At 45.0% G+C, this 23,140-nt stretch overlaps 1 protein-coding gene across 2 annotated transcripts in view; it reads right to left on the bottom strand.

The window, feature by feature from the left end:
* MATN2 (matrilin 2) overlaps positions 1–23,140 on the bottom strand; it is a 166,335-nt gene that overhangs the window by 123,291 nt on the left and 19,904 nt on the right. For both annotated transcript variants that reach the window (XM_040431256.1, XM_040431257.1), the window contains exon 2: positions 3,316–3,432. In XM_040431256.1, coding sequence (XP_040287190.1) covers positions 3,316–3,432 — 117 coding nt within the window. The remainder of the gene's footprint in view (positions 1–3,315; positions 3,433–23,140) is intronic.

Raw genomic sequence — 23,140 nt, 5'->3', positions numbered from 1 at the left:
CCTTTGCGAGCTCTAAAGGCCCGTAGAATGGATTCTTTGTTGCCATAGTCCAGAAATCGCATAATAACTTGGCGCGGTTTTGGTGCGGGGTTTTGGGTGTCTGCACCCCTTAGTTTTTGCAGTTCTATAGCAGGCCCAACGCGGTGAACTCTTTCAACGTTGTGCCTCCCATCCAAATTTAAGGCTTGTGGCAACTCGATCTCACATATTTCTTTTAGGGTCGGCTGTTTAATGCTTTCTGGCAGACCCACTATCCTCAGATTATTCCGCCTGGACCTGTTTTCCAGGTCTTCCAGACGGTCTTTCAAGATTATATTTTGCTTATATAGGTCCTGAGCATCTCGATTGGATCTGGATAAATCTTCTCCATTACTGCAACCCTTTGCTCCAGTTCCTCTATGCTTGCAGCATGTCTCGCTACGGTGTCATGCAGCTCATGGGGAGACTGAGTAAGAGTCTTGGAAAGTGTCTCCTTGATTTCTGGAGCTAAATACGTGGCCACTTCTATGGCCAGGGTCCTGTAGTCAATTTTGGCCAGCTCGTTATTTGCAATGCCGCTTTCACCCGCCGTGGCCTCAGCTTCTTTGATGTTAACCGGTGACGTGGGGCGGGAATCCGTCATCTTGCTCAACATAGTGCTTGCGGTCTGCTTTGCACCGCTCTTTACTTACCATCTGCCGCTCCATAATAAATACCGGTCCATGGACCGGTGGCCTCCGCTGTGAGGGGTCTCCTGGGAATCCTTTGGAGCCCTTTATTGCCGCTAGGAACGGAGCGCAGGTGATATTAGGAGGAGGGGCGCCCGGAGCTAGCTCACTCCGCGTCCTGCATCCCAGCGCCGAAACCGGAAGTCCCTCAGTTCAGTTTTGTCCCAATTGACAACGAATGGGGACAAAACTGAATAATTTTTCTCCGGTATTGAGATCCTTTGACGGATCTCAATACCGGATAATAGAAACGCAGATGTGAAAGTAGCCTTCAGTCATGTATTTGTACACTGAACAAAAATATAAACGCAACATTCGTTTTTGCTCCTATTTTGCATGAGCTGAACTTAAAGATCTGAAACATTTTCTACATACACAAAACATCTGCATGCTCGTCGGCCTCATCGGGGTCTGGACCTGACTGCAGTTCATCGTCGTAACCGAATTGAGTGGGCAAATGCTCACACTCAATGGCGTCTGGCACGTTGGAGAGGCGTTCTGTTCATGGATGAGTCCCGGTTTTCACTGTTCAGGGCAGATGGCAGACAGCGTGTGTGGCGTCGTGTGGGTGAGCGGTTTGCTGACGGCAACGTTGTGGATCGAGTGGCCCATGGTGGCAGTGGGGACAAGATCCTGAGGCCCATTGTTGTGCCATTCATCCACAACCATCACCTCATGTTGCAGCATGATAATGCACGGCCCCATATTGAAAGGATCTGTACACAATTCCTGGAAGCTGAAAACATCCCAGTTCTTGCATGGCCAGCATACTTACGGGCATGTCACCCATAGAGCATGTTTGAGATGCTCTGGATCGGCGTATACGACAGCGTGTTCCAGTTCCTGCCAATATTCTGCAACTTCGCACAGAAGAGGAGTGGACCAACATTCCACAGGCCACAATCAACAACCTGATCAACTCTGTGCGACGGAGATGTGTTGCACTGCGTGAGGCAAATGGTGGCCACACCAGATACTGACTGGTTTTCTGACACCCCCCCCCCCCTTCCCCAGGAGGACAAAACTGTGCATGTTTCAGAGTGGCCTTTTATTGTGGGCAGTCTAAGGCACACCTGTGCAATATTCATGCTGTCTAATCAGCACCTTGATATGCCACACCCGTGAGGTGGGATAGATTATCTCGGCAAAGGAGAAGTGCTCACTAACACAGATTTAGACAGATTATGACATTTTAGTTAATTTTTATTTCTACATTTATATAAATGCTTTTCAACTATATATGTAATATATCAATATTTTCAGTGAAGAAACTATACAAGTACTATGGCCCTGATTAATCCAGACCGGCATCTGCTCCGCCGGTCTTGATGGGGCCTACACTGCAGAGGAGCCATGTAATTTTTAATGAGGCCTTGTTAAAATTTACATTGATCCTCTGGCAGCTCAGACCTACCATAGATTTCAGTCATTATTTGGCATCAATAATGATGAATGAGCTGGGACTGATGGCCCCACTCACACTCCGTTCTCACTACTTGGTGAGGGTGGTGTAAAATTTCCAATTGCAACTAGAAAAGTCACAATGGCTTTCAAAAACTTCAAATCCAGGGCATTTGCGAGTTTTCTATTCCAAAAACAGGCGTAGAGGGAATAAGGCATTTCCCTCATTGTATTTCTCGGTTAGTATATAACAATATTCAAAGAAAGCAACGTTATTATTGAAAAAGAATATTATTTGCATTATACTGTCTGTTTTTGCAGTACAGCATTTATTCATAGACTCTTTCCAGGACTGAGAGACACCTCCAAAGTCAATAGGATGTACTCCCCCTCCATGGTGTATTTTGGCAAGGGGACAAAGTTTGCTTGAAATCTAGGGAAATTGTCAAATTGGAATGAATGAGTCACAGTTCTGCATTCAAAAAGGATTTCTTCTTATTATTATTTAATCATTTAATCAGGGGATTACATAGAAATCCTGCATTTGAAGCCTCGGTTGCTAATCCCTAGTTAAGGAAAAATTATGGTGGAAAAATATTTATTAATTTTATTGAAAGGGGTTTTGTTCCAGCTACAGATATTGATGGTCTATCCTCAGAATAGGTCTTGAATATCAGATCGGTGGGGGTCCGACACTCAGCACCCCCATTGATTAGCTCTTTTGCGCAGCTGTGGCGCTGAAAACTATACTGAGTACGGAGCACAGCTCCATACAAGGTGTAGTGGACGTTCATGGGTACTGCAGCTCAAATCCCATTCAAGTAGAGGGGTCTGCGCCGCAGTACGCCGATGCAGGGTCTTCTGCTTCCAATCCGTACACTGTATAGCTTCCTGCACTGCCAAAAAACGCTGATCGGTTTGGGTGCCAAGTGTCGGACCCCCACCGATCAGATACTGATGACCTATTCTGAGGAGAGTCCAAGAAGATGGGTCGACACTGCGGTTTGCATGTGGTGCACGCGTCCCACTAGTATATAGCGAAGAAGGACCAGTCCTTCTTCGCTCTATCCTGAGGAGAGGTCATCAATACCTGTAGCCTGGAGAAGCCCTTTTAATCTCAGCCATACAAATAACATAGCTACATATTGTAAACTCAAGGCTTTTTAGAGGAAGTGGTAAGTGATAAAATGGCAATGCAATGACTTACTTAATACGTTAGCTTGGATTTCTGCTTCAGTTTGTCTACTTGATTGTCGTTTTTGGATCGCCCCCGCAGCCAGAAAGAGCAGTGGAAGGATGAAGCACACACCTGGAAGACCCATGTCTAAAACAGACACAAAGTAAAGGCAATCAAATAACTTACAAACACCACAATGCCATACCTACAGTGTAAAGGCTATCATGAGTGAAAGATGGACAGCAGATGGATGATGTCCACCACCATTTTTTCATGGATCCATTACTTTAATGGGCCAGTTTGGCATGTAAAGCTGATAAAAATGGTGCGTGCTATGGTCTCCTCTGAACGGACAGGTGGTCCATGAAACAAGTGATGTGAATTTATCCATTGACTTTGTTCAGTGGGTCTGTGCTCGGTCCGGATGTCCGAAATGAGCACTGAATGAGCATTATGCTGTATGTAGCACATTCAGATCTACCCAAGAGACATGAAGATTTTGGGTGTGAAATTTCTGAAAAAGGTTGGAGGAGTCCTTATTGGGAGAAGGATAAATATTACAAATATTGATTTCTATTGAATTCCTCGTTTCTAATAAGATGACTAATATTGTAAATATAGACTAACTACATGCAGAAGACAGTCTTTCTTAAAGGGCATCTGTCAGCAGTTTTGTACCTATGACACTGGCTGACCTGTTACATGTGCACTTGGCAGCTGAAGGCGTCTGTGTTGGTCCCATGTTCATATGTGTCTGCATTGCTGAGAAAAATGTTGAAGAGAGAGCAGAGCCTCTAAGAGTAAAGGCAACGCCCCCGTTGCTCCTAGAGGCTCATTTGCATATAATAAGACATCATTTTTCTCAGCAATGCGGGCACATATGAACATGGGACCAACACAGATGCCTTCAGCTGCAAAGTGCACATGTAACAGGTCAGCCGGTGTCATAGGAACAAATCTGCTGAAAGATGCCCTTAACATTTAGGTTGAGAGAATTCAGTGTTTCATATTCTCGCTACTTAGTTCAGACTATTTAGAGAGATGGCATGGTGTCTGACAGATTAGCTCCCTCTAAGATGCTCGGCTATTTTCCGCGGCCTCATAGAAATGAATGGAGGGCGGATGCACAAGCGCCGTGCGCCCTCCACCACCTTTACCCACTCTGTTCTCGGTGTAGGTGCAGGTACCAGAGGTGGGACTCGCACCTATCAGACAATGGGGGCATATCCTAGTGATATGCCCCCATTGTCTATGATGTGATACCAACTTAATGTGCCAGTAGGATTTCATGACCTCCTACTAAAAAATTTTGCAGAAAAAATGCAACGTGTGAATTTTGCCTTAGAAGTGAGAGGAACAGAAGAAGAAGGAACTACTGTACAATTTTGTCAAGCAGAACTCTCTGTACTACCAGCTGCTGGAGCCATTATCTGTAGAAGATTCTACCAGACGTCCATATACTCAAGGCGCTATGAAGGACACTGAGCAAATGTACTTGCTCCGGTATAATACAAACAGAAAAGTCTTCTTCTATTTTACAGATAACTAAGTCTGCACTTAAAAATATTTATTGGAAGGCTTTCCAGACTGACTTGTATAAATGTTTCGTCTTGGAACGACTTTGCGGAAAAACTTCTCAGATTACAGGCCATATAAAGATATCAACATTTGTCTATTTTAATGCTCCTATTAAAACTGGAGTTCTCTGCGTCTTGGACACTTTAACTTGAATCAACCTTGGCCACAGAAGTTTCCCTGAATTATTTGGCAAGATCCTTTTTTCCAAGTACATGGCGTTGCAATAAATTCACAAGGAGTGGTAAACTGCATTTTCAGTACAGTGTCTGAAGTCATTAAGCTTTCAAGTCTGCTGAGGATGGTGTGGCTGATGTTTCGGGGTTTTAGAAGACCAAGTTACTTCTAACACGTCGTCTGATCGCTACACTGCCACATCCCTCCATTCATCAGCTGCTTTCTGCATTAGGCTCGGGCACCTGGATAGGGTTTCTTTACTTTCCTTGGGTGATTCATAAATGAAAACTGAGAATTACATACACTATGTCCATTTATGTCTATCTTCAAAGAGTCAAGTCAGCACTCTCTGTACCTGCGGGGCCTGGATGTTTTCTGGATGTCTATTAATATATCCAGGGGTGCACCTAGCCTTTCTGCTGCCTAAGGCAAAAACTGAAACGGTGCCCCCCCCCCCCCCCCCCCATTGCCAATTTCTTAACCTAACCTCTTCCCTTCAGCCCATGGCCCTTCGGCTGCTCCCCTCTTGCCCCATCCTGGTGCTTCCTGAGGCGATCGCCTCATCTGGCCTCATTGGTGGTGCACCCTTAAATATACCCCACATTATAATACATTTTTCTTTAGGCAGAGGTGATAATAAATTCCCTTTAGGACCTTCACAGTTGGGTTATAAAGATGGCTTAGTCATTGCTTTACTCCAACAAAACATCATCTATGAAGCATGCTTAATGGAAGGCTTGCCAGCTGGACTGAACCAAAAGCTACAATATATGTGCACTAATTGGTAAAATGTCGCCAAAAAGTAAATGACTAGAGAAAAAAAAAAAGTTACGCTATGGACACTTTTTGGGGCATTTGTCAACTTATTTTGGACTAAAACATTTTTTTCGATTGCTCTTTTTCTCAACAGCTTTCAGTTCAGGTGCATCTACAGATTATTGCTCTCTGCCTCACAGTTAATTCGTCAGGGAACTGCTCTGACAGGTGCATCTGTAGCCGTTATCTCATAACCAGCTCATAACCACACTTTTAGGTAAATTCTTATCAGTTTGATAAGAATTTTGATATACTGTAATGGAAAAGATTTATTAAGATTGGCATCTGGTACACTGTTCTTGATATCCCCTGCACTGCACCTAAAGGATGTGCTTAATTTATGGACAGGTGCAGGCCTCGTCAAAAATCAGGCGCATCCTCCGGCAGTTCGTTCACCCAAACTGAAATCTATAAATACTGACTAAGGCCACGTTCACACTTCAGTTATCTGGTCAGTTATTTCCATCAGTTATTGTGAACCAGAACCAGTAGTGAAGCCTACTCAGAGATAAGGTATAATAGGTATGAACGTAGTGGCATGACGTAGGACGTGTTGCGCCCCGCCCCCATGCCTCGCTCCTGCTCTGACGTTCCACCGCTCCACCGCTCCGCCGCTAGTCTCTGTGGGACGCCGGATGCCGGATGTCCGGATGATATCAAGCGGCCACCTTCCTCGGTGCGTCTACCGCGTGTATCACTCCATCGTCGCCTTAATTCCCGCTGCAGCGCGCCGATGTCCAGGTGACTTCTCCTTACTGCTTACAGCTCCGCTTACATCTCCGTCGCCCGCGAGTCTTCAGCAGGATGGCTGGATGACAGGGTGAAGCTTGGGGTGCTGCTGTGTGCTCGCCTTATTCGATTATTTCCTTCTGCTGTAAGCTGTTATATGAGGTGGAGCCTTGGCATTTAATATTGGGTGACTTTGAGCTACCGGACTAAAGGAGCATTCTCGGGGCTGGTTAATTTTCGGGCTAGTATATGGGCCTTGTGTGACCTGGACACGGATGGAGGGCGTATAGCCGGACTTAGACGCAGCCTTTTTACGCTCTCGGGTGCCCCTAACTTGTACTGATTTGAGGCCATAGATACTTGGCAGATTTGCTTCCACCTCTCAGTACCGGCGTGTGGTGCGGGTGTGGGGAGTAGAGTTCCATTGGGGCCCTAAGGTTGTTGTTGTCCTGGGCCGAAGGGCTGAAGGGCGCACTGGGTGAGAGTAAGAGTGCCCCAGGTTCGGATACGGCCCCATACTCGCCCCCGATGCTGGGGTGGCCACGTAATTAATATTTCGACCGGATCTCTGCACTACCCCAGTCGGGGATGAATATTGGATCCCTGTGAGAGGTGGAGAGGCCTGCACGTTATGTGCCGCTGCCTTAGCCCGTGCGTTCTTGCTCTGCACTGAACTGTACTGATTTATATTCTTGGAACCTTTCAGGCCCGGCTGGCAGTTTTTATGCTGTCCTTTCGTTGAGAAAACCAAGAGAAAAGGACTGAAGATTGGTGAGACTTGAAGGGGCCACCCTGCTGTACTGTGGGACGCCCAACCCCCCTTCTTTAACCATCTAACCTTAAATATATTATGTGCACTAACAGAGACTAACCTCGACTAACTTGGACTGAATGGAGTGTTTAAATATATCTATCTTATAACAACATTTAAGTTCCAACCTGCTTCAATCTTTACTCTCTCTCCAATAGGCGGTTTACTATTATGCTTTGAAAATACGGATATGGTTGTATGCTTTTGATCTATTTTGCATGAAGTGAACTTCCTTTTTCTCCCTAGGTTTTCCCTCTATAAATGTATACTCTGGTCACGCTTTATGATATAGTGTGGTAAAATACTTAGTTATAATGCCCCCTAAGTTTCGGAAATCAGGGTGGAGGGGGGTGAGTCCCCCGAAAGGAGGCCCCGGGACTAGCCCCCAAGCGCGTCTTGATAAATTTTTGCAGTCTCCAATGCCCAAAACCAGGGGGGGGGGCGCCCAAAAAGCCGGAGGCCATCCTGAATTGGGAGGAAATAAGCCTATTGTTACAACGTCGGCTTCCACGGAGGCTAAGGAGGTTGATAGGGAAGGCCTAGACAGTGTTAACAATAAATTAGCTGAAATTCTGGGGGCAGTAAATATGACTAATAGCACCGTATTTCAATTAACAACTACAATGGCGGCGTTACAAGGGGATATCACCATAATTAGGGATGAATTTACAAAACTAAGAGCAAAGGTGAAAGATTTGGAGTTGGAGACAGTGGTCGTGAAAAAGGAGCTGGGTTTAACAAAAAAATGCCTTGAGGGTGTGGAGCAAGAATGTCTTGGTTTAAAAAACAAATTGATAGATCTGGAGGGTAGATCTCGAAGGAATAACATAAGACTGATGGGGTTCCCTGAGGGGGTGGAACAAGAGAACCCAGCGGACTTTGTGCAAAAGTGGCTGGTGCAAACATTGGTATCGGACTATGATCTATCTACGTTTTGTGTAGAGCGTGCTCATAGAATCCCTCTGAGGAAGCCCACCCCAGGTGCACCCCCGAGGGCTTTATTAGCTAGATAAGTCTGCTCCAAGGATCGTGATTGGGTACTCAGACGCAAAAGAGAACTCCTTAAAACAGGCTTTGAAGGGAATAACATTCAAATATACCCTGATTTTTGTTGTGAGACACAAAATAAAAGGCGTTCTTTTTATGATGTCAAAAAAAGATTAATTTCCGCACACATAAAGTACGCGATGTTGTATCCGGCTAAACTCAGGGTTGTCTATAACGAGTCCGTGCAATTCTTTTCTACACCCACAGAGGCTTCACAGTGGCTTGATTTGGCCGGTCTGTAGCCCCCGCGGGGATCTCATAACTCTCTAGATGGGGTCTGTATTTCTACACGTTGACCTCACAGTGGGGTGGAGTGAGGAGTGGGGGTTGGTGAAGTGGAAGAGGTTGATGGGGATAATATTCTCTGTGAGCCAAATGGTGGGTTCGGGTAGTGGTTATGGGTGGGGGGTGGGTCTTTGGGAAAGGGAAGGGGTGGGGGGCTAGCTGCTGTCGCTGGGCCTAGGGGACCTCTTTCCCCCCTCCTGCCGGTCTGTGGGCGGTTTTGTCTTGTGATAGCTTATAATGACGCATAGGGTTCTGTGTTGGAATGTGTGAGGGCTGGGGGATAGAATTAAAAGGACAGTGGTGGCTGATGTTATTGCTCGGCATCTCCCGGCAACAGTGGCCTTATTGGAGACGCACGCAACGGTTGAGAAGCTCCCCCAATTAAAAAGGCGATGGGCGAAATTGGAATACCACTTATGCCTCTCATCATATTCGAGGGGTGTGAGTGTGTATATCCATCACGGGGTTGATTTTCATTCGTTGGATGTTAGGGTGGACAGGGCGGGTCGATTTGTCTTCCTCCACGGTCAGTGGAGTGGGCAGGAGACTATTCTAGCCTTTGTGTATGTGCATCCCCCATTTGCGTCCACTGTTCTATCTTTGCTCTCTACGTTTACTTGTAGCAAACCTCCCTGTCCGCTGTTGCTGGTAGGCGATTTTAACGCAGTTTTGGATCCGGAGCTGGATAGGGTATCTCTCTCCTCTGAGCAGAGGCAGACTCAATCTCTTCTGGGCACTCTTACTCAAGAGTTGGCATGGGTCGACGTTTGGCGCTATTTGTATGGAGAAAAAAGAGTGTATTCATGCTTTGGCCGGACGTACAGGTCAATGTCGACTTAGCGTTCGCAAATGGGGCTATGTCTGATCAAATTGTGAAGATGAAATATGAACTGCACGGAATTTCTGACCATTCTCCGGTTCTGCTTCTGCTCAGGGGAGTAGGGTCAAATATGGGTCCTAATAGAGCCTTTAGATTGAATCCATATTGGTTGGAGGTTATTGGTGAGCGGGATTTTATCAATGAAGAGATCCTTGAATTTTGGCATCGTAACGAGGGCTCAACCCATATCCATTTTGTATGGGACGCTTTGAAGACCTATATTAGGGGCCTTTATTGCGGTAAAATAAAAAGACAACGAGCGGAGTTCCATAAGCAGGAAAATGCAATGAAGGAGACAGTTAGGAGGTTGCAGGGCGAGATGATGAAATACGTTATGGACCCTCTTCGCATACAATTGAAAGCCGCTAATCTACAGTATTAGGACTCTTATGGTAAATAAGGCCCAACATAAACTTTTTTTTCAAGGACAGAGACGCTTTAGTGAGGAGGGGAAAACAGGGAAACGGTTAGCTGCATTGGTCGCCAATCAAAGGGGTGGGACAAAAATTAGGCATATTAGGAACACTCGGGGCCAGATAGTTAACGATCCAGATCAGATCAGACAGGAATTTGTTGAGTACTATTCCACGATATATAGATCTAAAAATGATATGAGTCCTTCTGAAATCGATGACTACTTGGACCAATTAGAAATGCCTTTTCTCTCGCCTCAGGAAACCGGAATGCTTGATCACCCTACAACAGGCAGATTTGGAGGGCGCCCTGCGTTCCGTTAAATATAATTCTTCCCCTGGGGCGGATGGCTTGCCATTTGAACTGTATAGATACCATGCTAAAGTAGTTTTAAATGAATCATGTAGTTATGGCTCTCTCCCCCCATCCTTAAGGGAGGCAATTAAAAAAAAAAAGATAAGGATGGTAGTGAGGTTGGGTCCTACAGGCCCATATCACTCCTTAATACAGACTATAAGATCTTTGCAAAATCTTTAGCAAACCGTCTTAAACGGATAATTGCAGCCCTGGTTCATTCCAACCAAACAGGATTTATACCTGGGAGACAGATTCAGGCGAATCTATATGGGGTGTATTTGAACCTGTCGGTGGGGTGGAGGTCCGGACCACTCCATCCTGTCTCTGGACGCTGCCAAGGCATTCGACAGGGTGGAGTGGTCTTTCCTGTGGCGGACCATGGCACATTTTCGATTGGGGAATGCTTTTATTGCAATGACTCAAACACTCAACCAATTGCCCGAGTTAAAATTGATGGGGTTAACTCCTCTATGATTGAGCTCCAACGTGGCACAAGACAGGGATGTCCCCTCTCCCCCTTATTATTTGTGTTATTTCTGGAGCTGTTGGCGTGTAGGATTCGCTTGGATGGTCAGATTCGGGGTGTCAGGGTGGCGGGAGAAAGTGACAAAATCCGGCTTTATGCCAATGATATACTTTTTTTGGATCAGGGCTGGAACGCTGTCCCCTATGTTATGCAGGTGATAGAGGAGTTTAGCCAATTGTCTGGTTATTCAATTAATTGGGCTAAGTCCTCACTCCTCCCGCTAAATCAAAATGTCCCCGACAGTGGCTCCCGGTTCCGGATACTATCGTTGGATGACTCTCTCGACTATCTGGGGATAAAGATAGGTGTCCCTATAAGTAGATTCTATGAATTAAATCTTTCCCCGGTAATGGACAAAGTAAAGGGGAAAATTAGAGCCTGGCAAAGACTGGCACTAGTAAAAATGATCATACTACCTCTGGTCTTATATCCGATCTGCGCCTCCCCATCTGGATAGAGGATGCTTTTTTTTATAGATTGGAAGCTTTAATAAATAATCTAATTTGGGGGAGGAAGAGGGTCCGAATAAAGCAGAGGTATCTATGGCTGGCGGAGTCAGAAGAGGGACTGTCACTCCCTTTTTTTCAAGGGTATTTTTTTTTCTGCGCAGGTACAAAGATGTTGTTATTTTGGAGAGAATGCACTAGGGCAGTATTTAACTAGGGTAACAGGTAGGTCAATTGAGAATATTTTTATGTACTTAGAAACGGCACAATTTGGTGTTTTGGATAGACACTAGATGTGTAATCCCTAGAACTCTACAGAAGGTCTGGGATACATTGAAAACGATTTTGCAGGTGTCACATGCTTTTCATTTCACCCCATTGTGGGATAATCGGAATTTACTGGAATTTTTGAAAATAACGGATTACACTTATTGGAGTTGTAGGGCTATTTCTAGAGTGGCACACTTGTTTGTTGGAGATCGCTTTAAAGTTTTAGGGGACTTTAATTTCACAAACACTTTCTTAGACCGATTTATGTACGCACGTTTAAAACATGCACACGAAGCCACACTTAATAAAACATATATGATCAGTCAACAACATTCATTCTTTGATTATTGTTTCCTTCACTTAGGGAAAAAGATTAAAATGGCACAGACTTATTTGAAAATGCGAGAATCACTGTCCACTGTGTTCCCTTTTAAAAGTATACATAAATGAGAGCAGGAACTGAAAACCTCCCCCTCCCCTGGCCACAGATTTTTAAAAACATCAAAAGGGTAGTATCGGCATCCAGCTATAGATTGATTCAGTTTAAGATCTTACACAGGCTATACTACACACCGCAAATGCAGGCTAAGTTCGCTAACAACAGAGGTTGTGAATTTTTCTGTCAAAAGTGCGGTAGCCCCAATGTTGGATACACTCATCTTTTATGGGAATGTAGTGTGATAAAGTGCTTTTGGGAGCAGGTATTTACAGCATTGCAGGGGGATTTCCCCCAATCATGTGCACCGGATATGATCTCCGTAATTCTGGGTGTCTGTATACCAGAAAATTCTAACTCTTCTATACATCAATTGAGCTGGCTGAAGGGTTGTCTGATCGCTAAGGCTTTGATAGTTAAGAGATGGGGATCCATATTTGAGGATTGGAGACGGATTATGTCCCAAATAAAGATCTATGAGGAGGTCGAGAGGCGGAGAAGGTTGGGCATGCGTCTCTTTTCTGTTTTGTAGAGGCGAGATGGATTGACTATATTGGTTTGACGGGCGGACCATCAGGACGGGTATGGGGGGGTATGGGGTTCGGGCTACCAGCGACAGCAACTAAGGGAAGTGTAGGGGGGGAATGGATGGGCTCAAAGGTACTAGGTTTTAGTCTATTTTTGTATAGACTTAGGTATTGTTTGTAATGATGTTGAAACTATAGTAATATGTTTTTTTTATATGTGTATAAGCCTCTTTTGGTATTTTTGAGTTTCTGGTTCTGTTGAAAAGTTTTTGTAATCACTATTAAAGAAAATAAAATATTTAATAATAAAAAAAAATAATTATAGGTAAAAAAAAAAAAAAGAGAGATAAGGTATAATAGAAAGAGCTGCACCTGTTCTGTGTTTTTAACTGATGGAAATAACTGAAGTGAGAACTTGGCCTAAGCAGTTTCCGCATGTAAAAAACTGTCTGACAGAGTTAAACCAGGTCAAAAGTTCACTGTCTGTTTTTTCCCTCCAAAACTTAGCTAGGCATAGTCCCTTATGGCAACTGCACAAAATTACTAGCCTCTCAGTGCACAGGCTTAAAATCCCAAAGTCTCAGTATTAGCCGGCTGTGCATTAACCCGTTCCAGAGGACTGCACAAATAAACAGGATATATTACAATAAACATATAAAATGTAATTCAACAGTGTAAAACAATATGTCACGGACGTACCGAGACATACGGACGTTCCCGCAACAGCGGGTGACAGAAGATCTGTGAGACTGGCAACACGTGCTTTGATCTGACAGGTTTCTTTGTTGATCAATAGACGTCTGTGTTGTTTCTGATACTGGCCACACCTCTAACCTCCAGGTGTTGCTATTGTGGTCATTTAACTTTTTTTTATTTATAGTTGCTTCTCCCCCAAGGCTGTGAGGTTTATAGCTTCAGTGATATCTGTGGTCTGCTGGTGTTTGGTTCTCGACTGAGTGCCTGTTGCTGCCATAGCTACTGGAAAGTTAACTGTTTCCTTTCCCTTTTGCATTTTGTGTTAGTTTATCTGTGTGTTGTTTTTTCCCTGCCCTTTGTTGTAGGCCTGATCGAGGCTCCTGGTCGTCCTTCCTTTTTGGAGGAACAGGTAGTCTCAGTTCTGTCACTATCGCCAGGGTCTTATAGGGTGAGTTAGGACTCTAGATTCCGCTGTGTATGAACTCACCTACCTTTGGGGTCTGTTCAAACTGATAGCCAGTCAGGACTGTGACTAGGGATTTGACTAGGAGGTGTCCTTCCTTGTTCCATTGCTTTCAGGCCTTGTTCCTTGTTCCCTCTCCTCCTTTGTCCGGTGTGGTGTCTCCCTCCCACACACGGGCATGAAATAATAAACTGCCAAACCGTCATTTTTTGCTAATTCGAGTGCAGCCATGGACCTGATTGCTGCACTAGCAGAACAGCTGCAGGGTCTATCTTTGGAAGTAGCTGATCTCCGCACGACCGTCTCTCGGATCCAGAGACCACAGGCTGTTGGTCCTGGTGGTGGTGGTTACCAGACCTGTCTGGAGCCTAAAGTTGCTCTCCCGGACAGATTCTCCGGGGGACGTGATAATTTCATTTTATTTAGAGAGGAATGTAAACCATATTTTAGGCTACGTCCACACTCATTTGGTGATGAGGAACAGCGAGTCAGTGTTTTGATTTCTTTGCTTAAAGGGAACCTGTCATCTGGATTTTGGGTATAGAGCTGAGGACATGGGCTGCTAGATCGCCGCTAGCACATCCACAATATCCATTCCCCATAGCTCTCTGTGCTTTTATTGTGTCAAAAAAACGATTTAATATATATGTAAATGAGGCTACTAACGTTTCCAGAGCCCAGCCACGCCCACTGTGAAGGAGCCCAGCACCGCCCCGCATACTCCGAATCTCCTCCTTGCTCCCTTCACAAAGCTAGAGCACCGTAATCTCACAATGCGCGAGCTAGCGCATGCACAGTGTCGGCATAGTGTTCCTTCCCTGTGCTGGCATCAGCCTCAGGGAACAAACTGTGCATGCGCTAGCTCACGCATCGTGAGATAACGGCGCTCTAGCTTAGTGACTTTGGGGAGCAAGGAGGAGATTCGGAGGATGCGGGGCGGTGATGGGCTCCTTCACAGTGGGCGTGGCTGGGCTCAGAGTCAGAGAACGCTTTTTTCACACAATAAAAGCACAGAGAGCTATGGGGACTGGATATTGCGGATGTGCTAGCGGCAATCTACCAGCCCAGGTCCTCAGCTCTATACCCAAAATCCAGGTGAAAGGTTCCCTTTAAGGGAAATGCGCACTCATGGGCTTTTCTCTTTAGACCGGATCGCAGATCAAAGTCATGGGTCTGAGACTCTGATCTATGATGACCCGGATCGGACCTCCCTGGCTGAAACCAAGCTGCGTGGCCTTCGTCAGGGAGATCGTTTTGCGGAATTTTTTTGCTCAGAGTTTAGGAGGTGGGCTACGGATACTGAGTGGAACGATCCGGCTCTCCATAGCCAGTTTTGTCAGGGGTTATCTGAGAGGCTGAAAGACACTTTGGCCTTTCATGAAACTCCTGTGTCTCTGGAGGATGCTATATCTCTTGCCATACGCATGGATAGATGCCTTAGAGAGAGATCTAGGGGCCCCCACTCTCAGCACGTACTATCACATGTTGTATCATCCTCCTCTGACACTTTGGGTGAAGCTACTCCTGGGTTTATGTCTGGGGACGAACCCATGCAATTAGGGGAGCTACTCCTGGATTTGCTTTTAAGCGTATTAGTCGTAGAAAGGGAGTGTGTTTTTTCTGCGGACAAAAGGGACATTTTATTAATGTATGTCCATGCATTCAGCCGCAAATAGTAAAAAAAAAAAAGAGGATGTCTAATTTCCATCTGACTCTTGGAGTGATGAGTCAGAGAACGTGCATTTGTCTTTGACTGGTAGTACCCGATTCCTCCTGAATGCTGAGGTGGCGCCAGAGTCAAAGACTGTGGGGATTGAGGTGTTTATCGACAGCGGGGCAGGGGTGAACCTGATTGATGCTCAGTTCGTTCATATGCAAGGGTTGTCACCGAGTGCATTAGAGAAAAACATTTCCATTTTTGCTATTGATTCTGCACCTCTAGCTCAGAAGTGTTTGTCTCAAATTGTGCATGATATCAGATTAAGACTGGGTGCCTTTCATCAGGAATTTATCTCGTGCATGTTGAAGGGTCTCCCCCCCTCCGGTTTACCGTGGTTAAGCAAGCACAATCCAACTATAAACGGATTCTGGATTGGGGTGATTATTGCGTAGACAATTGTATGAATACATCTTTTTTTGTTTTTAACTACTAAGACATTACCCTCTTTTATATCTGATTTTGTCGATGTATTTTGAGAGAGTGTATGCCAGGATTTACCTCCGCATCAGGAATATGATTGTCCTACCAACCTTATTCCCGGGGCTAAGTTACCCAAGTCTAGGCTGCATAACCTTTCTGGACTTGAAAGATTGGCCATGAGAGAATATATTGCTGAGAGTTTGGCTAAAGGACACATAAGACCTTCCAAATCTCCAGTGGCAGCAGGGTTTTTTTTGTTAAAAAAAAGACGGAGGTCTTCGGCCATGTCTGGATTTCCGTGAACTCAATCGGATTACTGTCTGTGATCCTTACCCCCTTCATTTGTTTCCTGATTTGTTTAACCAGATTGTTGGTGCCAAGGTGTTCTCCAAGTTGGACTTAAGGGGAGCATATAATCTGGTCAGAATCAAGGAAGGGGATGAAATGAAGACGGCTTTTAATACTCCAGAGGTTCACTTTGAGAACCTGGTCATGCCTTTTGGGTTGACCAATGCTCCTTTCGGTTTTCCAGCATTTTGTAAATAACATTTTTCATCACCTGGTGGGGAGGTTTGTAGTCGTATATTTAGATGATATACTAATTTATTCTCTAGAAGTGGAGACACATCAGGAACACGTTAGACAGGTGTTGCAGATCCTTAGGGATAATAAGTTGTACGCAAAATTAGAGAAGTGTGTTTTCGCTGTACACGAGGTGCAATTTTTGGGCCACCTGCTGTCATCTTCGGGTTTTCGAATGGATCCAGAGAAAGTCAGTGCAGCATTGGACTGGGATAGTCTCAAAAATCTGAAGGCTCTTATGCAGTTTTTTGGGTTCACTACCTATTACCGAAAATTTATTCAGAACTATTCGACAGTGGTAAAACCCTTAACTGACATGACTAAGAAAGGAACGGATGTCTCAGTGTGGTCTGATTCGGCGTTGCGAGCCTTTTCTGCGGTTAAGGAGTGCTTCGCTTCTGCCCCTATATTGGTGCAGCTGGATGTTTCACAACCTTTCATTGTGGAAGTGGACGCATTCGAGGTGGGAGTAGGAGCAGTTTTATTGCAGGGCCCGTCACCAGGTAAATGGCGTCCATGTACCTCTTTCTCTAAAAAACTCTCTACCGCAGAGAGAAATTAGGATGTGGGTAACAGAGAGCTGCTGGCCATTAAGTTGGCTTTTGAGGACTGGCGTCATTGGTTGGAAGGGGCGATTCATCCAATCACTGTGCTCACTGATCACAAAAATCTGCCCTACCTGGAGTTGGCTAAACGACTGAACCCGAGGCAGGCTAGATGGTCGTTGTTTTTTACTAGATTCAATTTCACTCTCACTTATCGTCCGGGGTTAAGAACGTGAAGGCGGATGCCTTGTCAGGTAGTTTTCCTGGAGGTGTTGATTTTGAAAATCGGAGTCCTATACTGGTGGAAGAGGTGGTGATATCCGCTCTATACCCTGACCTAGAGGTGAAGGTATTAGAGGCTCAGGGAGATGCACTGGATTCTTGCCCCTCTGGGTAATTGTTTGTGCCAGCAGAATTGCGGCACAAGGTGTTTGAGGAACATCACTATCAGTTCTTATAGGACACCCGGGGAGTAGATCCACTGCTGACCTCATCCCTCGTAGATTCTGGTGGCCGGGGTTGTGCAAGTGTGTTGAGGACTATGTATCGGCATGTGGTACCTGTGCATGCGCTAAGATGACACATACTCGGCCTTCCGGATCTCTACTTCCGTTACCCATCCCGTCTAGACCATGGACCCACTTATCTATGGATTTTATCACGGATCTGCCTAAATTGTCAGGAAAGATAGTTATTCTGGTAGTAGTTGATCGTTTTAGTAAAATGGTGCATTTTATTGCATTACCTGGCCTACCTAATGCTAAAACACTTACACAAGTGTTTGTTGACAACATTGTGAAACTTCATGGCATTCCCTCTGACGTGGTCTCGGATTGGGGGACTCAGGTTGTGTCCAGATTCTGGAAAGCGTTCTGTACTCGGCTGGGGTACAACTCTCTTTTTCTTTGGCTTTTCATCCTCAGTCAAACGGACAGACGGAGCGCACTAATCAGAGTCTGGAGACTTAAGATGTTTTGTCTATGAGGACCAGGAGGAGTGGTCCTCGTTTTTGTCTCTGGCAGAGTTTGCCATAAATAATCATAGACAGGAGTCCACTGGGAAGTTGCCATTTTTTGGGGCATATGGGTTTCACCCGCAGTTTGGCACATTTTCTGGTTCAGATACTTCTGGTAATCCCGGAGGAAGAATGTTTTTCGTCATCATTATCATCCATATGGCAGAGAATTCAAAATAATTTGATATTGGATTGAATATGGGCAACAAGTATAAACGTGTGGCTAACAGGAAACGTATGAATTGTCTGGACCTAAGAGTGGGTGATTTTGTGTGGCTGTCCACAAAAAATATTACGTTGAAGGTAACTTCTTGGAAGTTGGGTCCAAGATTTATTGGTCCATATAAGATCAGTGCCATTATTAATCCTGTAGCTTTTCATTTAGAACTTCCTCGGGCTCTGAAAATACATTATGTTTTTCATAAATCTTTGTTAGAGATATGTGGAACCCTTGAAGCTGTCTTCCTTGCCATCTGCTCCTGTCATGGTGGACGATAGTTTGGAATTCCAGATTGCCAAGATTATTGATTCTCGAGTCCTTCGTAGATCTCTTCAGTATCTTGTTCACTGGAAGTGTTATGGACCAGAGGAAAGGATGTGGGTACCGGCATCTGACGTGAATGCCAGTCGTTTGGTGAAAGATTTTCAAAGGTCTCACCTGGATAAGGTGGGTCCTGGGTGCCCGAAGGTCACCCATAAAAGCGTAGGTATTGTCACGGACGTACCAAGACATACAGACGTCTCAGCGACAGTGGGTGACAGAAAATCTGTGAGACTGGCAACACTTGCTTTGATCTGACAGGTTTCGTTTTGGATCAATCGACGTCTGTGTTGTTTCTGATACTGGCCACACCTCTAACCTCCAGGTGTTGCTATTGTGGTCACTCAACTTTCTTTATTTATAGTTGCTTCTCCCACAATGCTGTGAGGTTTATAGCTTCAGTGGTATCTGTTGTCTGCTGATGTTTGTTTCTCAGCTGAGTTCCTGTTGCTGCCATAGCTACTGGAAAGTTAACTGTTTCCTTTCCCTTTTGCATTTTGTTTTGGTTTATCTGTGTGTTGTTTTTCCCCTGCCATTTGTTGTAGGCCTAAGGGAGACTCCTGGTCGTCCTTCCTTTCTGGAGGAACAGGTAGTCTCAGTTCTGTCACTATCGCCAGGATCTTATAGGTTGAGTTAGGACTCTAGGTACTCCCGCGTATGAACTCACCTACCTTTGGGGGTCTGTTCTTACTGATAGCCAGTCAGGACTGTGATTAGGGATTTGACTAGGAGGTGTTCTTCCTTCTTCCCTTGCTTTCAGGCCTTGTTCATTGTTCCCTCTCCTTCTTTGTCCAGTGTGGTGTCTCCCTCCCACACACGGGCGTGACACAATATAAGCGTAAACAACGGCATAAATTAAAGTGCAACTTAACCCTTCAAAGTGCAATAAAGTAGGAAGTTCATGGCTTTGCATAGCAGCAATAAGTGTAAATGTTCACAAATGTGCAGACTCCAAAGTACCCTTGCTCCAGGGCACTAAACTACAAGGACAGCATTACTGTTGGAGAGTTTTCACAAATGAGTCCCCATGTAAAACATAGCTCGCTAGTTTGGGCAACATGAAACGGCCAAATCCCTTTTTCACTCTTATAACTGTAATTAGGACGGATTGTAAAAATATGTTAAAAGTGAGTCTGACCTCTGGGATAAGTGCAGAGGACAAGGGGGTATTTACCTCCATAGACTTGCATGAGGCCACTAGAAATACCTGGACATACATATTCTTCTGTTTCCATCAGTCCAATTCACAGTGGGGCATATTTACTGTAAATGTAGGGCAAGATTCATCATAAGAGGTCTGTGTTACTGTAATTTCGGCACGTTTTATCAAATGTTGTATCTTTGATAAGATCGGTGCATCTTTAAGTCTATTAGTGTAATGTATCAAGATGCGACTTTCTGAACTGAATTTTTTGGAGTATCTGCTTTTTTAGCCTTTTTTGTGACAAATTTATACAATTTCGTAGACCGTTGGCTAAAATTGCACGCAAAATATGTAGTGATTTTTCAATCTAATGTTATTTATTAATGTTCCTGCTCCAACACAGGACTGCAGTGGACTTTTTTGCGACTTTTAAAAAAAGTTGCAAGTGATAAATTTAGCTAAAAGTATAGCTCCACCCATAAAACATCCGTCTGCCCCTTAGTAAATACAAAATGCCGAGAACGACGCAAACCACAAAAAAATAAAAAAAATGCTGCAAACATTTCCAGGGCTCCAGACTAAAAAAAATATCAAGAAGCCATTGGCTCCTAACCTGAAAAATTTAGGAGCCAAATTAAAAAAAATTGTCGCCAAATTTAAAATACATATACGGTAATTACGGTATAATAAATAAAAAAAGAAATAAATACATGTCTTGTCACGATGCCCAAATTTTTACTCTATTTCGACACCATAAAAAAGTATTGCGATACTCGATACCACGTGAAAAAAATAAAACACCAAAAAAGCTGCGTGCATTCCACATTTTATGGAATGTCTGGCCCATAACAGAAAAGTCCGATCCTAATTTTTATCAGGACAAGGTGGCAAAAAAATGGCAAATTGTAAGTTTTTTTTTTTTTTTTTCTGTTACGGTGTTCACCACATAGGAGATATTTTAAAATATTTTAATAGTTTGCACTTTTTTGGGTGTGGCGGTATGTAATATTTATTTATTGTTTATATATTTTATATGCAAAATTGGGAAAGGGTGTGATTTAAACTTAATATTTTTTATTTTTATTTATTTTTACTTTTTACTTAATAACTATTTCCCCCCTTAGGGGCTAGAACCTGGGACCTTTTCATCCCTTGTCCTATTCACCCTAATAGAGATCTATCAGGGTGAATAGGACCTCACACTCTCCCTGCTGCTCTGTGTATGGTGCACAGAGCAGCAGGGAGTTGACTATGGCAGCCAGGGCTTCAGTAGCATCCTGGCTGCCATGGTAACCGATCGGAGCCCCAGGATTACACTGCTAGGGTTGCGATCAGAAGCTGCCCTGCCACCAATGAGGAGGGGACCCTGTGGCCACTGCCACCAATGATTACAATAGTTATAATAGGGGGGGGGGGTTGGGGGCGCACTGTGCCACCAATGATTCTACTTTTTAATACTGGGGTTAAGTGGGGGGGACGCACTGCGCCACCAATGATTATACTTTATAATACTGGGGTTAAGGGGGGGGCGCACTGCGCCACCAATGATTCTACTTTATAATACTGGGGTTGGGGGGGGGGGGCGGTGCACTGTGCCACCAATGAATATAGTTTATGCCTGAATTGAACACAAACGCAGGCTGTTGGTGCCGGCCATATCCCACACCCGGCCTCTATGACTGCGTGCTGTGATCCGCCGCAATTAACCCCTCAGGTGCCACACCTGACGGGTTAATAGTGGCGGATCGCAGCGCGCAGTCATAGAGGCTGGGTGCTGGGTATGGGATATGGCCGGCATCCGCAGCGCAGCCTGCGTTTGTATTCAGGCATAAACTATATTCATTGGTGGCAGCGGCGGCAAAGGGGGGAGGGACTGCCTCCTTCTCCCCTGTGCTGTTGAGGAGAACATGGCAAGCACAGACAGCAGCGCGTCCCACGTCAGTTCAACTCCTGTGTGAAAGAGGCAGAGCTGCGGAGGGTCTAGGCACAAATGGTGACAAGACTACAAAGTCTTGTCGCCATTTTGCAATTCTAAGTCGCATTGGCAACCATTTTGGTCGCCATCTGAAGCCCTGACTTCATAGATTTGTTGCAAGAGATACTCTACCGAGAAAACAAGCAAATACACTCCATACTTCTGTCTTAAGAGGTTACTCCACTTTCTATACCACCCATTTACTAGAGTAAGACTGTTGCATCTTTATAATCTACAGTTGATTGTTCTGGCCCCACTCACCTTTCCATTACACTTTTCAAAACCAAAGTAAATGATGCTGTAACGCGGGGCTGGCGACGTCTGTTTCCTTCGCAGTGCCGCCAGCGCCCTCCGCAAGGAGAAGCCCAAAAGCGCAGCCTGCGTCCTCGTCTCCATGGCAGCAGGAAAGCAGAAGAGAAGCTGAGTGCCGAGAAGTATGATCGGTGCTCGGCCGTGTTGGGCTGTGCACTGTGAGTCACGTGACACTGGCCACGTCATGTGACTCACCAGCCAGAGCTATTTAAACAGGCAGCCTGCTGGCCACAGGTTGCCTGTGATTGGTCTTATTTCATTCACCAGCATATTGCCTGTTAGTGTTTGCTGTGTTTTAACCTCGCTCTTGCTTTCTCCTGCATTTGACGTGACTTCTTAGCTTTGACCCCGGCGTGAGTTTAACTTAATCTTGTTTTCCCTTTTGTATTGTTGTACCTCCTGGCTCCTGACCTCGGCTCGTATTGACTTTGATATTTGATTAACCCCTCAGTGCCTGCCTGTCACCTTGTTTGTTGTTTTCTCCTTTATTGTGTTCTTTCCTTTAAGGCCCTGCACGTACTCAGATAAGGGACCGCCGTCAAGTTGTACACCGTCGCCTAGGGCGGACCATGTAAGTAGGCAGAGACAGAGGTGAGGGTGGAGCTCAGGGCGGCACACACTCCTCCCATAAGTGACAGAATTACAGCCCATACCTTCATTATGGACCCGATGCGAGTGCTTACTGATCAGGTCCATAACCTTGCTCAAATGGTGCTGGAGTTGGCAGGAAGGTTACAGCAGCAGGAATCGGTTCAGACCCCACCTGCAGCTACCTCTTCCATGCAGAATATCGAGCCCCATGTTAAGCTGCTGGATCGTTTCAGGAGATCGTAGATCTTTTCTTGCATTTAGGGAAAGCTGTAAATTGTACTTTCGTTTACGCCCTCATTTTTCAGGGTCTGAACAACAAAGAGTAGGGATTATTATCTCTTTGTTGCAAGGCGACCTAGAAGAATGGACATATTCTTTCCCCACGGACTCCCCTTGTCTAGCTTCAGTGGAATCGTTCTTTCAGGACTTTATGATGAACCTGATAGATCGACTGTGGCAGAATCTCAGTTGAAGTCTCTTACTCAGGGAGACAGACCAGTAGAGGAGTACTGTACCCAATTCCACAAGTGGTGTGTTCCCTCTGGCTGGAATGAG

The sequence above is a fragment of the Bufo bufo genome, chromosome 5 (assembly GCF_905171765.1).
Source record: "Bufo bufo chromosome 5, aBufBuf1.1, whole genome shotgun sequence".
Taxonomy (NCBI): Eukaryota; Metazoa; Chordata; class Amphibia; order Anura; family Bufonidae; genus Bufo; species Bufo bufo.
The sequence above is the reverse complement of the archived record's forward strand: the minus strand, read 5'-3'. Positions and strand labels throughout refer to the sequence as shown.